The sequence below is a fragment of the Gekko japonicus genome, unplaced genomic scaffold (assembly GCF_001447785.1).
Source record: "Gekko japonicus isolate JY-2015 unplaced genomic scaffold, Gekko_japonicus_V1.1 scaffold2129, whole genome shotgun sequence".
Taxonomy (NCBI): Eukaryota; Metazoa; Chordata; class Lepidosauria; order Squamata; family Gekkonidae; genus Gekko; species Gekko japonicus.
The window spans coordinates 128,417-144,331 of record NW_015176516.1 but is presented as its reverse complement, the minus strand read 5'-3'; the positions used below and the strand labels follow the sequence as shown (position 1 = coordinate 144,331).

The 15,915-nt window shown below is 46.0% G+C and overlaps 1 protein-coding gene across 1 annotated transcript in view; it reads right to left on the bottom strand.

Moving 5' to 3' along the window:
- Positions 1-15,915, bottom strand: part of ASIC4 (acid sensing ion channel subunit family member 4) — a 123,827-nt gene that overhangs the window by 16,317 nt on the left and 91,595 nt on the right. Inside the window, exons 8-9 of the mRNA XM_015427372.1 lie at positions 13,309-13,388; positions 11,212-11,316 (exon numbers count right to left, since the gene is read on the bottom strand). Coding sequence (XP_015282858.1) covers positions 11,212-11,316; positions 13,309-13,388 — 185 coding nt within the window. The remainder of the gene's footprint in view (positions 1-11,211; positions 11,317-13,308; positions 13,389-15,915) is intronic.

Sequence of the window (15,915 nt, the reverse complement as noted above, 5' to 3'; positions counted from 1 at the left end):
GACGTGGTACCTGCTCGATGGCTCCCTTGTGCAGAAGGACGGACACTTCTTCCAGGAGAGGTGGGGAAGGGGGTGTGGAGACGAAGACAGGAGTAATGGGGTTCTGGTGGAATTGGATACGGTAGCCTTGGGTCAAGATGGACAGCACCCACTCGTCCATGGTGACATGACGTCAGGTCCGAAGAAAAGGAGATAGACGGGTTTGAGCTGACTCGGTGGGAAGGAAGTCAAAAGCCCTGCTTGGAGGACTTCGCCTGCTTAGTGCGGAAAGATTGTTGTCCGGATCCAAACTTCGGTTTTTGAAAGGTGGGGTTTTGGCCTCCTGAAGAGGTACGTGGTCTCCATTGTCAGGAGACTGATGATTCGGAGTGTGCTTTTGCCAAGGCCCAGACCAAGTGCAAGGGCGATATTGTTGCCTCGTGGAGGATGACACTCCTAGATCACGAGAAGCCTGTATGCTCTTATCCATATCTTGGAATATGGTATCGGTAGTGCTGTTGAAGAGACCAAGGCCATCAAAGGAGAGGTCCTCGACATAAGACCTAGTATCTTGTGAAATATTGGTATTACGGAGCCAGGAGTGCCTCCTTAGAGCTATTGCTGAGGCCATTGTTCTTGAGGAAGCATCTAGGGCATGTTTGGAAGTGTTGATCTGTTGCTTCGCAAGTACCATGCCTTCCTTCTGAATAACTCTGGCTGCCTGAAGCTTGTCTTCGGGGAGATGAGTCAGGAGTTCAGAAAACCTTTCCCACAGAGTGTATTGATATCTGCTCATGCAGGCTATGTAATTTGTGATTTTTATTCCCAACTCTCCCGTGGAGTAGAAGCGTCTCCCAAACGCGTCTAATTTTCTACTCTCCCTGTCAGAAGGTGCAGAATATGTTCATTTTGATTTGGACGAGGATGTTACAACCATCGAGTTTGGTTGAGGGTGGGAGAATAAAAATTCGGCTCCGGTCTCCTGGACTCTATACATGTGGTCTAAGCGTCTTGTTGACACTGGGGCTGATGAAGGCTTCTCCCATGGTGCTTTTGCAGCTTTTAAAAGGTCTGCATAGGAAGTGAGATTCTCAGATGGGGATATAGGTAGATCATCTGCGACAGCTTGGTTAGGAGACTTGTGGTCAATAGACGGGTTTGAGCTGACTCGGTGGGAAGGAAGTCAAAAGCCCTGCTTGGAGGACTTCGCCTGCTTAGTGCGGAAAGATTGTTGTCCGGATCCAAACCTGAGTTTTTGAAAGGTGGGTTTTTGGCCTCCTGAAGAGGTACGTGGTCTCCATTGTCAGGAGACTGATGATTCGGAGTGTGCTTTTGCCAAGGCCCAGACCAAGTGCAAGGGCGATATTGTTGCCTCGTGGAGGATGACACTCCTAGATCACGAGAAGCCTGTATGCTCTTATCCATATCTTGGAATATGGTATCGGTAGTGCTGTTGAAGAGACCAAGGCCATCGAAGGAGAGGTCCTCGACATAAGACCTAGTATCTTGTGAAATATTGGTATTACGGAGCCAGGAGTGCCTCCTTAGAGCTATTGCTGAGGCCATTGTTCTTGAGGAAGCATCTAGGGCATGTTTGGAAGTGTTGATCTGTTGCTTCGCAAGTACCATGCCTTCCTTCTGAATAACTCTGGCTGCCTGAAGCTTGTCTTCGGGGAGATGAGTCAGGAGTTCAGAAAACCTTTCCCACAGAGTGTATTGATATCTGCTCATGCAGGCTATGTAATTTGTGATTTTTATTCCCAACTCTCCCGTGGAGTAGAAGCGTCTCCCAAACGCGTCTAATTTTCTACTCTACCTGTCAGAAGGTGCAGAATATGTTCATTTTGATTTGGACGAGGATGTTACAACCATCGAGTTTGGTTGAGGGTGGGAGAATAAAAATTCAGCTCCGGTCTCCTGGACTCTATACATGTGGTCTAGGCGTCTTGTTGACACTGGGGCTGATGAAGGCTTCTCCCATGGTGCTTTTGCAGCTTAGGTGTGAACCTCTGAGGCCTCCGTATCAGAATCCTCTTCTGCAGAATCAGAGGAGCCCTGATCTGGCATTTGAACCGGAGTGACTTCCGTTTGACTGGTTAAAATCTTTTGTGGTATGACTTGGGCGTTGGGAGGACAATTGAGTTCCGGATTATGGTGGGAAGGATCAGGAAGACTCGGGGGGGATTGACTTCTGGATCCGATACATCTTGGAGACAAAGCATTAGTCTGCCTTTTTGACTTCCGTTTGACTGGTTAAAATCTTTTGTGGTATGACTTGGGCGTTGGGAGGACAATTGAGTTCCGGATTATGGTGGGAAGGATCCTCGGCCGGAGGTCGAGACAGAGATGCTGAAGGTCTAGATTTGTAGGGCAACCTTGATCTGTGGGCAAAGTGGGTCGAATAACGATCCCAGTCAGAATAGCCTGGCATGGATGGTGGATAACCCTCATAGAGATACCTCAGTTGGCGTTGATCCCAAGACAGAGGTGGTGGTGGGGGGTAGGAAGACTCGGGGGGGATCAACTTCTGGATCGGGTACGTCTCAGAGACAAAGCATTAGTCTGCCTTTGAGAGTGGTCCCTATAAACTCGGTCATCGATATCAACAGGTTCAATAAGCAGACGTGGAGGGTGACGCTGCGTGATGCTAGAGGCATGTCGATTCCAACGTGTATCGATGTCGGGAGCCTCTGACACCGTCAATGTCAACGATGGGGAAGGAGAAGGAGAAGGCTCTGCGTCCATGGGGCGACTAAGGAGCTTCACCGTCTCGATATCGGAGTAAGGACACTCCAGTTGTTGTATAGGGGAGTTCAAGAGTTGAATGGTCGGTATCGGCGGAGTGGCATGGGCCTCCGATGCTGATACTGCCGTTGGAGCGGGGGGCACTTTAGGGGCATCACCTAGTGCAGATACCGCTACCTTCCCCTTTCTTTGCCACCTTTAGGGACTTAGAGGAGCCCTTTTTTGTGGACTTGTGCTCCTTACTTGACTTGGGCTTCTTCACTGGGGTGGAAGCGGAGGATTGCGCTTCCAATGCTGGTGGCTTCGACGTCAGTTGCCTGATGTTGGAGGGGGGCCTCGATGTCGGAGCCATCGATGTCGATGGTCTCTCAGAATCCATTACTGAGGGAGGATGTAACGCCGATTCAAGTAGCGCCACTTTAAAATGTGCAGCTCGATTTTTTTCTTGTCTGGTTCGAAAACCTAGCACAGTGCCGACAAGACTCAGGTCAGTGAGACTCCCCCAAACAAAAAATACAGAGGGTATGGCAGTCAGGTGGAGCGAGTTTACTGCCGCAACCCTAGCAGCGGTTGAAAGAGCCCCACTTCTTCTCCATAAAAATTAAAAATTGGAGAGGAAAGAAGGGGTTTTTTTTTGGGGGGGGAGCCCAAAGGACAAACTGAGGTAAACCAGCAACTTCCCCCTCAACAGAAAAACAATGTTTTAATTTTTTTTTGAAGAACAAACAAAGAAAGACTAAGAAAACTGAGGAAAAAATCCGAAGAGCCATGAGGCAAATAGCCAAGGAAGAACCAATCAGACCGATGAAGAAAAGGTCTTTCTAACGTGGTGGTAAGAAAGGAACTGGTGGGATGTCGGCGCCCACCCCTCTGGGCATGCGTGGTGGGGTTCCTGCTCATGCCTGAGGAAAAATCCGTTAAGAACTTGCTACAATGCCGATCGATCCAGCGCGTGTGCACTAGATCCCATGGGTGTGAAGCACAGAGACCATGTCGAAGATCCGAAGATAGCCTCGTTCACGCAGTGGGTACAGCAGCTGTCCTGGCTTTTAGCTGCCTGCTATAGAATGACTCAATGATAAAAGAAGAAAGAGAATCTGCCCGCAATTTTCTCAAGACTGTGAGTTATAACTAAAGGTTTAAAGCTCTCCCCTCGCTATCTGGTTGTAACAAATAACTTAATGGAAGGAAATTTGAAGTAGGAGGAGGTGGGGAGTGAGAGAGAGTGTCTAAAGCCCGTTTGTTGGATTATAAATTTTGAGAACACTGGCTTTTTTATCTGGAGAAGATTGGGCTATTTCCTTTTTAAAAAGTATTACTGGGAAGTTGACTTTGATCTGCTGGACTTGATTTGGTTGCAATATAAAATAAGTAGTTTGGATTTCCTTTGCTATTTGCTATTGGATTTGGACTTGGGGTTTTTTATGCTTGGAATATTTTGGGAATTAATTAAACTGGAACTGGAACTCCTTGAGACAATTAGATCGTGACTTGGGGAACTGTAGAGGGAGCTGGAACTTTCGCTTGAATGTGAAAACAGTCTTAAATTGTTTTCGTTTGCAAAGGAGAAGCACAATTTGTTTGGGCTACTGAGAAGAACACAGGAACAGCTGAAGAGGCCTGTAATTTGTTTTTCTTTTTTTCTTTTTTTAAAGAGGTGTCCAGAGAATTTTCCTGATTAATGTTGGCTATAATTTGATATAAACCAGTAGAATAATCTAAGTGAACGTGTTCAGGGGATCTGGATGGGAGGATAGTTATTATATTGAGTCTTATTTGAGGTTTGATATTGGTTCTTTTAATTGTCAGTTGAAGTACAAGATCTGGTAAGGGGGGAATGGGAAATAGTAAAGATCTTGGGTGATTTTGGGGTATCTATTTTATAATAGAACAAAAATAATTTTTTAAAGTTGTGAATATGAGTAAGATCAGTAAGAAAACCACTCCCCCAGCATCTGCAGCATCATCACCTACTTCACAGACTAAATCACTGGAAACTATGCTGACATTAGAATCTTTGAAAGACCTTAAAAATGATATGCAAGCTAGTTTTCTAACTAGCCTGCGCCAAACTCAGAGTGACATGCAAAATAAAAGGCCACAAAGAACAACAACGAGAAATAGAAATGGTAGCGATAAGAACTGACCATAATGGATCTATCAACAATCAAGATATTTTCGGCAAATGTAAATGGATTAAATTCACCTGAGAAAAGATGAAAGATATTTAAACTTAAGCAGATAGATGTCAATATTGTATGTTTGCAGGAAATACATATTAGACGTAAAGATGAACATTATCTGGTCAATAAGAAACTTGGTAAGTTATTTACTGCTGTAGAAAAGAGGAATAGCTGTCTATGTTAAAGAAACACTGAAACTTATTTTGGTATCTTCATTAGAAAATGGAAGACTTCTTCTACTTGAAATAGATATTAGAGACAGGAAAGTTTTATTGGTGGTGATATATGCACCAAATGAATTGCAGGGGAAATTTTTTGAAATGGTGAAGGAAACTATAACAAAATATGACTACATGGATATTTGTATGATCGGAAATTTTAATTCTGTTTTTGATCAAGACCTAGACAGGAAAACTATCAAGAAGATTAAATCTTCTAAAGGCTTACTTCTAAGATCTTTTTTAGAATTGGCTGAAGAATACAAACTGATTGATGTTTGGAGAATTAGAAACCCAACTGGAGAAGACTGTCAGCTGGCAATTTCATATTCAACAGATGAAGACAATGAATTTCGGGACTAATTTTATAAGGGCGATTGAAGCTATATACACAAAGCAGAAAGCGAAAGTAGTAGTAAACAATGAATTGACTGATAATATATGGATTGAAAAAGGGACGAGGCAAGGTTGTCCAATATCTCCATTGCTGTTTATACTAACTTCGGAAGTTCTGACAAGAGCAATTAGGAAAGATCCCCTTATTAAAGGGACATCAATAAGACAAAATAAATATAAACTACAGGCCTTTGCTGATGATTTGGTATTTATCTTAGAAGACCCAATGGATTCTGTACAACAACTGAGGAATTTGATTAATGAATATGGGAAAATAGTGGGAATGAAAATAAACTATCAGAAGACAAAAATGAGTATGAAAAATATGACACTGTAACAAAGACTTGAAATAGCAGAGCTGACTAGATTTCAACTGGAGAAGAAAGTCAAATATTTGGGTATTAATATTACAGCGAAATGTAGTTCCCTGATGAAAGATAATTATAACGAAGTGTTGCAAGATATGGGCAGAATAGCAATTTTGAAAATGAATGCTTTACCACATATGATGTTTTTATTTCAGACATTGCCAATATATATTAAACACATTGTTTTTGACGAATTGAATAAACTGACACAACATTTTATATGGCAATGGAAAAAGCCAAGAATCAAACTGAAAGCCTTGCAGGATGCGAAAGATAAAGCTGGATGCGGAGTACCAGAGTGGAAGAACTATTATTGAGCAGCAAGTTTGGTTTGGCTGAGAGAATGGATTCTACTTCTGGCTCTAGAAGGACATGATTAAAAACTGGGATGGCACTCCTATGGGAAAGCCTCTGGACATAACTATTTTAAAAATCATATGATAAATGTACAAAAATTTGAGTAATATATGTTGGAAATGTAACAACCATATTGGGCCGTACTATCATATGTGGTGGACATGTAAAAAGGTTCATAAATTCTGGATTGAAGTGCATACTTTCCTAAAGTCAATCTTGAATCTCACAATACCTTCTAAGCCTGAGATATTTTTGTTAAACTGTTTACCAGATGAGTTAAATAAGAATCATAGATATTTTATTTTACATGTTATAACAACTGCTAGAATGTTATTTGCAATGGCATGGAGGACTTTGAAGATTCCAACGCTACATGAGTTGATAATGAAGATTATGGAAATGTGCTGAAACAGACAAGTTGACAAATATATTAAAAGGAAAAATGGAAGAAGAATTTATGGGACCCTGAAGGGCATTTTATGACTGGTTAAAACTTAAGTATTGAGAAAATAAGATTGTGAAGAATAATAGGAATGATAGATGAAATAGTTATGAAATTGTAATGAATGCATGCAGAATGCTAAATTGGAACTTGAATATTTCTGTATTTTTCTTTTCTTCCTTCCTTTCCCCTTCCTTATTTTCTTGATATAAACTACTAAAATTATTTTTAAAAGGGGGGGAGACATCCCCATAGCCCACCGGCTTGGTTTCTGCTTGCCCTCTGTCCTTTATCCCCTTCCTAAAGCTTCTATCACTGCTTCAGACAAAAAACTTTTGTAAGGAGTGGGGGGAAGGAGAGGAGGAAACTTTTCTCTCAAAGACATTTTCCACAATAAAATACAGGAGGCAAATGAAAATTAAATATTCACATAATCTGTTCTGAAGTTTTTAAACTAGAGATTCCTTAGGATAGCTTTCTAGACTCCTTGCTCGGAACTAGGGAACCAGATGTGCAGACAGCAGTGGTCTTTTTAGCCGCACAGTGATCTTCTGAATGAGGTAATCCATTCAGTTCTGCCTTCAGCTTTCTCACCACTGGATCCAGTTTTCTTCTTCCCCTTAACAGCAGCCGTTTGGCTGTGTGCTGAAGATAACTGGTGTGCCGAAGCCTATTTCTGTGGGTGGAATACAGTCACTAGTCTCGGTCTAGGGTTTAAAAAAATTCTGCACACTTATTTGTCTCTAATAAGACAACTTTAGCTTCTATTTAAATCTTATGTATTTCCTCAGAACGCTTTTCAACTGGGGTTTTTTTGACCCCCGAAGGGGATTTTTTTATTTGCATTTCTAAAACAACTACATAACTATAACGAAAGAAGGGGAGGGGAAAGACTACAGACTAAGGGAGACAGAGAAAAAGGCACTAAAAGCCCAAGTGTAGAAGGTTACATATGCTTATAGATACAAAGTTGTAACTCTTATCAATTAACTTCCGACATGAGGAGTTTCCTTGTTCATCGCTTCAAGTTAAAATCCATCTTATCTGTCTAGACAGATAATAGCTCCAAAGCTAATTAAGAAGTATAGAGACCTTAAAAGACATTGTCATCTCCCATTGCGCTTCCCCTCCCTCCCCACAAACACGACATTGTGGAGCCTAGATTCACTCAGTCCATACAGTCATCTCAATTTGTCCTCTTCCTTCTCTGTTGATTCTTCTTTCATAAACAGCTTTAATGAAAAAGGCTCTGTCCAGTTAGTACCGCTTTCCTTTTCCAGGGCTTTCACTCGCTTGTTATGGTCAAGAGTCCAATCGCTTTTTAATCTGCTTGCCACCATCCAATACAAGCTATACACAATCTCAATTTCGTCTATAAACCAAGATTCGCCTTTAAAAGTCTCGCCACATTTAGAACCGTTCCATCGAATATCCCACTTTAGCCAGCAGATGGCACCCGATTCTATGCTGTAGGAAGAGTCTATGGTTAGGTAACCTGACCTACCCCTCCGTTTTTCTTCTTCCTGAGAGGCTTGCATCCCACCTCCCTCAATCGCCATCTTGGAGGGTTGTTTACATTTACCGATTGAAGTTGCCAAAGTCTCAAAGGTCTGTAAACGCTTTTATTAGGAGATTTCTCTGATCTAGTCCTTCTACTGTAATCCATTGCCACTGTTAGCTCAGTCCCCCACCATCCCGCTTTGTTCATTCGCTTGAGGGGGTAGGGCGTCCCCTCCCCCTTCCCGCTTTAGTTCGTGGGGGCTTCGCAACAGGGCTCCGATGTCTCGCTTTAACTTAAACTCACTCATCCATCTTCAAAAATGATCCAGCAGGTCTCCCTGGGATCTCGCTAGGCAGAGTAAAATCGCCAAACCTTCATACGCTTGTCCCGGTGGTCGCAGGGAATCAGGGCAGAACCTTCGGGGCAGAGAGCAGCCCCCCTGTGCTGGCTGTCGGCCGGAGGTAGGGCTCTCCAAAGCCCCCTGGCTAGGAGTCCATTGCCTATGGATTCCATGGGGGAGCACGCACAATCGAGCTCCCTCCTAATCCCCGATTCATGGCACCAGTCTCTCGGGTCTCTCGGAGGAACTGAGAGACGCCACCATCGTTGAGGCGCCAAAAACTGGAAGTCAGAACGCTTTTCAACTGTTGAATAGCCCTATCAGCTTCTTAGTTGCTTCAGGTCTGAGATTTATCAGCGACTTATGAGATATGCAATCTTTCGGTAGCTCCTTTTTATACGTGAGCTCTTCAAATACTGGAGTCTTTCATATTACCTGTCCTCTCTTTTAATATCATGGGTGTTAAGGCTGCTTTCTGAATGCTGACACTGGTTAGCTCTCTGATTTCATGTTCTTAGAGCTAGGGCAGTAGAATATGTCACATCCTTTATCTGGGGGACAGCTACTATTTTGTTGGTTATGTTTTCTCACTCAGCCATATCCAGTTGTACCTTGTATCTTCTCTTTTTGTGCTAATTTGCTTCACTGACAGTCCACAGAGGTGGGTGAATTTCTACACACAACTGTGTCTGTTGAATGTCCATTTGGTCCTTTGATGTATTTCCTTGGACTTATCATCCAGACTGAGAATGCACTCTCTTCACTTTGGAGGAACAGAAAGAGAGAGCGTTCTAAAAAGCTAAAGGACTTCTCCGTAAACCTCTGGTCAGCAAAGAGTTTCCCTGAAAGAATCTTGCTGAGAAGGGATTAAGTGATGAGTCAAGGCCTCAAACCCAGTTCCCGGCAAAGGACTCCCGCCAACTGCTGTTGCCATGAATATTGCCCATCTGCCCTCTTCCAATGATTTTGCTGTTAGCAGTGCAAAAGGGGAAAGATTTTGGCTGTTGCCATGAATATTGCCCATCTGCACTCTTCCAATGATTCTGCTGTTAGCAATGCAGAGGGGCAAGATTTGGCCCGGCGCTCCCAGTTGATCATACACTGTAAGGAAAACTTTGCTCAATGCATTTTCAGTTGGAAGCGCTCTCTTTGGATGCACGGCTTTCTCTGTAGTCACTGGTGCTGACCAATGTTCCCTCTAAGCTGTGGAGTCTTGTGAGCAAACATTCTACTTTGTGAGCTACCGGCATGAAAGTTGTGAGCGAGCGATTTGGCTGCTGCATACATTAGTTTGCTCTGGAGCCATCCTTCCTGAGCCAAGGCAAAAATGTGTGAGCCAGAGGCTAAAAAACAGTGAGCTAGCTCACACTAACTCAGCTTAGCGGGAACCCTGGTGCTGACTCCAGTTTCTTGGAGTCAAGTCTGATTTATCTTCTCTGTTTGGAAAGCAGACTTCTCCATTTCATCATGTAGCTCAGATGCTTAGGAAGTAATCAATATCCCATATTCTGGTCACTATCATCCGTTTCCCATGCCAACTGGATCCTGGCTGAGGACACCAGCTAGGGAATGTCACTTGTTTCAGCACATTAAGGCCTAATTTAAATCTATGTAACATGGCACATGCCCAGCATCTCATTTAAACAGGGCCACTAAGTGGGCAGTCCTGCTACACAGGCTAGCTCAATGCTTGGCAAGGCTACAGATCTCTGGCATGCCAACACTGCACATGTTGTGACTTTAAACAAGATACTGGGCATGTGCCAGGTTAGATGCCAGCACTGGGTTTAAGAAGGTGAACAAGAGGGGAGAGTTCTGTAGGAAACTACAAAAGGTAATGAGCACTAGAACCTCCTTGTTATCAGAGCTGTGCATGAAAAATGATCAGAACTGTATACGAGAAACTGGATCACAGATTTATGTTTTAAATGTCCTCTTTTTCTTCTTCTAAGATTGGCAGATATAAACAACAGTCTACAACAACTGTACAAGGCCAGACTCCAAAAGGACTGTAACGGAAACAATTCTGAAGAAGACAATGAAACCGTGTCTTAATTAGCCGGCAGCCCATCAATTGCAATACTTTACTGTATCATGCACTGTATATAGGTACGGTTTGTACTGCATGCACTGTACTCTTTGCGCTGTAGATATTAACGCTTGGTTTTACACAGTATTGGGTTTAAGCCAGACCTAAATTTGTTGCACATGAGAAACAGACAGTAATCAGGTGTGCAAGCTGAACTAGGCCCCTTCATGTCCACTTCATGTCCATCTGCGGGCAGGGCTTGTTCCCTTCTAAATTATTGTACTGCACGTAATGCTGAGGCATTATGCTGTTATTAACAACAGCAATTATCATCAGCATTATATTACACATCACACAATGTGCTCAGTTACCAGGTGCTAAGATACAGGTGTGAAAGACCCTAACGACACGCATCTCCCACAAACTGGACAGTCAGACCCAAAGCAGACCCAAAAGACACTCTCATGTCTAAAACCCACAAACTTTCCATACTGTTTTCTGATATCATTGGTGTTGTGAGGGTCCACCAAAGCAGCATCCTGTGTCTGTTCTTTTCCGCTGTCTCTCCTACCCAGCAGACGGGTTTCAGAGTTGGGAAAGCACTGGACGGCACCTCACTCCCTTCCATGGGTCCTTCCAGTCATCAAGTTTACCTGCTCCTTGATCTCCTCCAATCCCAAGGTGGCAATGCTCCCTGAAGGCTTCTTCAGAGGGGGCTTCGGGCGTCTTAGGCCATGGGCTACTTTGTCACGGATCACCTGGGAGGCAAAGAAAGAGACAGGAAGAATGGCAGCTGGATAGGTGTACTTTGCAGCCTACAGGGTATATAGGTAAGCATTTGGCACATATACGAATCTGGTTCAGGTACTTATTAACTCACCCTTCACTCTCTTTCTCTTTGTTTTGTGTCACTGTGCTAGACGGCATCCAGATTCTCCAGGGTTAGAGCTTCTCTAGAGCTATCCTGCATGGGCAATGCCGGCATGAAAGGCCCTCGCTAGGCTCAAGGAACGAGAGGCCGAGTGACGCTATATCCTGCTGGGCCAGATGCTGTATTGGCTTAGCCCCTAGCAGCAGGCAGGGGGTGTCGCGAGCTATATGTGCTCGAGGGGAAGGCATTCCCTCTGCTGAGAGGGGGCCATCACAACGTGTGGGGAGGCTGCCCGTCTCATGCAGAGGGGCATAAATGGTTTAGTGTGTGCATGTCTGTGAATCATAAGAACCTAAGAGCATAAGAGCATCAGGCCAGTGGCCCATCCAGTCCAACACTCTGGGTCACACAGTGGCCAAAACTATCAGGTGCCATCAGGAGGTCCAGCAGTGGGGCCAGGACACTAGAAGCCCTTCCACCATTGCCCCCCCTCCAAGCACCAAGAATACAAAGCATCACTTGCCCCAGACTGAGAGTTCCTATCTACACCTTGTGGCTAATAGCCACTGATGGACCTCTGCTCCAGATGCTTATCTACTTCCCCCTTGAAGCCGTCCCTGCTTGTAGCTGCCACCACCTCCTGTGGCAGTGAATTCCATGTGTTAATCACTCTTTGGGTGAAGAAGTTCTTCCGTTTATCCGTTCTAACCCGACCGCTCAGCAATCCTGGTCCTGCCTCCCCCCTTCTGCTCCCAGGCATCGCTCGATACTACTTGTCAGACTTCCCCTCCTGGGGGTTGAATTCCAGGGTCAGGGTACGCCCTCTGGACGCCTCCTTTCTTTAGCACTCTCCAGATGGGTCTCAGCAAAGGGCAGCGGAGGAGGAAACTTTGCAACACTTTTGGCCCCCTCTCCCCCTTTGATTGCTGAGGTGCAGCCGGGCCTGTCCTCCCGTGCGGCCTTGGAGTTGTGCCGCATAAAGGCCTGCCTGGAGCAATGTTCCCTGTAAGCTGTGGAGTCTTGTGAGCAAAACTTCTACCCTGTGAGCTACTGGCATGGAAGTTGTGAGCGAGCCATTTGGCCGCTGCAGAAATTAGTTTGCTTTGGAGCCGTCCTTCCTGAGCTAAGACAAAAATCTGTGAGCCGGAGGCTAAAAAACTGTGAGCTGGCTCACACTAGCTCAGCTTAGAGGGAACACTGGCCTGGAGGCAGGGCCAGCCTAGGCCCTGCCAGTGGCCCCCAGTTAGGGGCGGGGCTCCACTCATTCCCAGTCTCTGAGCCAGTGCGCTTCCCTCGGCTTCCCTTCCTCCTCAGCCCGGCCTGACTTGAGGCTTCCAAACAGCCTCCTGCTGGCTGGGGATGCCCCCGGGGAGTCACTGTCCCCCACCCCTGTCTCTCTCCCGGTCCCTTCTGTGGCTTCTGTCTCTGGCCCGCTCCAGCCCCCGCAGCCTGTGATGGCCGGGGCACCCGAGCCAGCCGTCCCTGGGCAAGCTGGTGGGGCCTCCTCCCTGCTTTCTTCCCAGGCTGCTCCTGGGAAGCGAGTCTGCCTGGGCTCACCTTTCTGCCCGCCTTCCCCAGCTGCCTCCACCTTTTGCTGCTGCTGCTTGCAGCCGGGCCCTCTGCTGGGCCACATGGGCGTGGGGAGGGTTTCTCCCGCCCTGCCAATGTTGCTGCGGTCACTCGGTCCTGATGCCAATGGCGTGTGTGTGTGTCGAGGGGGGGGGCTTCTCTTGCCCTGATGTCTCTGTGGCCCCCCAGCCAGGTCCCCAGAGTGTAGGTAAGCGTGGGGGTGGCTTTGCCAGCCCAGGACACCGCTCCACCACAAGTCTGAGCGACTTCCACGCAGTCACTTTCCTGCCTGCCTTACCAGTGCCCTCACCTCATAGATGTAGTCAAGGATTTCCAGGACGGTGAGGACGCTGGCTCCGATGAACAGGCCCATCTGGCCTCCAATGTCCCCTAGCAGAAAACAAGACCGTTAGGATGGGGAAGAGTACGTCGAAAGCAGGTCAGCTGCCGGGAAAAGCTTGGGGGTGGGGAGAGGGACAGAGTCCCGTGCAGGGCAACTGCTGCCTTGCTGTTTATCAGAGAAAGGGTTATTAGGGAGAGGTGGAGACAGAACTAGAATGGCAGAAGGGTTAGTGTCACTTCTTCTTCTCTGGGGCTGTTCTTCTCTTTCTCGTAAGAGCTCTGTGAGTTGGTGTTCTCTTCTTCCACTGACTCAGGCAGGGATCTTTTTGTAGCACGAACTCCTTTGCAGATTAGGCGACACACCCCTAATGTAGCCAGTCCTCCAAGAGCTTACAGTAGTCCCTGTAAGAAGCTCTGTAAACTCTTGGAGGATTGGCTACATTAGGGGTGTGTCACCTAACCTGCAAAGGAGTTCCTGCTACAAAAAGAGCCCTGCGAGTCAGGAGGGAAGAGGTGTGCCTTTGACAGCTCCAGGAGTAGGCGCAGTGGAGGTGGGGTGGGATGTACTGGCAGAGGGGCCTCTTGCTGGGAGTCTCAGTCTGACAGTGTGCGAGATGCCAGGGATCTTGAGCAAGGGCTGGAGCAGAGAAAAGATCCAGGTGCCTTAGAGCCAAACTAAAAAAAATCACCGTGGTCATGGGTCCATCCCAAGAGTGGCACCATTTCAGAAGAATTTGTAGTTTTTTAAAAAAATTGCTGCAAGGCCTCAATCTAGAACGGGTGTGGCTCAACAGCTCCAAGAGCTATTGTTTGTTCATTTAAAACATTGCATGCTGCCTTTCCACCCAATAAGGGCCCTTAAGGAGGCAAACAACCAGTAGACATTAAAAATCCATTATAAAAACAATACATATATAAAATCAGCAAAACCAAGTAGTAGTAGCGGTGGTGGTGGTGGTGCTCTTTTTGTAGCTGGAACTCCTTTGCATATTAGGCCACACACCCCTAATGTAGCCAATCCTCCAAGAGTCCGATAGAGGACGACACCGATAGAGGAAGACAGACAAATCTCGCTGGGGAGGGAGTTCCAAAGTTTTGGTGGCAGGACCAAAAAAGCTCTTTCCTGTGTTGCCACCTATTTAGTCTGAGTTGGCGGGGGCAACTGAAGCAGGGCCTCCAAAGATGGACAGAAGTGAAAGGAAAAGTTCATATGGGAGAATGAGGCCCTTAGTATATATTGGTCACAGACCATACAGGGCTTTAAATAGCAGTACCTTGTAGATGGAACAAGACTGGAGTGATATGATCCAGTCAACACTTTGGCTGCAGAATTCTGTACTAACTGTAGCTTTCAGACAGTCTTCAAGGGAAGCCCCACGTAGAGCACATTGCAGTAATCTAAATTATTTATTTATTTTCTTGCATTTTATTGCATTTTTATCCCACCCTTCCCACAAGTGAGCTCAGGGTGGGTAACATCAAAATTTCATTCACATGTCAATTCATTGTCAAATGTTAAAACATTCAATCTAAAACAAATTACAATTAAAATACAGTTAACTAAAAATGGCAACATACATTCCTGTATTAGCCCCAGCAGCTGGACAGATGGTAATTGTTAAATACTGGGTTCTGGCTGCATTGCAGTGATCAGCTCTAGTTTATTTAGTGATTTCAGGAACAAAACAAGGACACCCAGCAAGGTTTGAGCCCTGCTTATAAAGCATGCAAACACCCCACCCCACAAACATCCACTCCTAAGGATAGGCTATTTACATTACACTACTTATCTATTGGTCTACTCCAAGATCCTGGCAAGCTATTGTTCTAGAGTAGCAAGCTCAACCAGTTCCCGGTATGTCTAGAAGGCTGACTCAGGCTCCATACATAACTGTAATCATGGGCAAATATAGTAGGGCTGCTTTGCATAGGAGGCCATGCTGCTGGACACCCATTGCCTCAACCGAAGGCCTGGTGGAACAGCTCCCTGCAGAACTGTAATAAGTCCTGCAGGGGCCTGATCTCAAACGGGAGCTTGTTCCACCAGGTGGGGCCCAGGACTGAAAAAACCCTGGCTCTGGTTGAGGCTAAACAGACATCCTTTGGACCAGGGATAACCAGTAGATGTTGATCAGCAGAGCACAAGGCTCTCTGGAAGGGTATATGGGGAGAGGCAGTCCCTTACATATGTCAGTCCCAGGCCACTCAAGGCTTTAAAGGTTAGAACCAACACCTTGAAACGGTAGTGAGACTTCCAGTCTACGGAACAGAGATGGCGGGCGCTCTCCCCACAACGGGGGAGGGAGATTCGCACATCAGCGGCCTGGAGGGGTGCCACCTCAAGTGGCAACCCCGCGGAGCCTTTGCAATAGGCTCCAGGCCAGGGGGCTTTTGAGGGGTAGCCTCTTCGACGGCGTAATGCCGGAGAATTGAGGCTCTTCTCTGCCCCGATGGTCCAGTCGCTGAGTGGCCTTCGGGCACAAGCTGGACTGACCGGGACAAGCGCCGAAGATTGAGCGGAATGGCGTAAAGCTGTGCATGGTCAGAGAAACTGACCGACAATTAACGTGAGTTC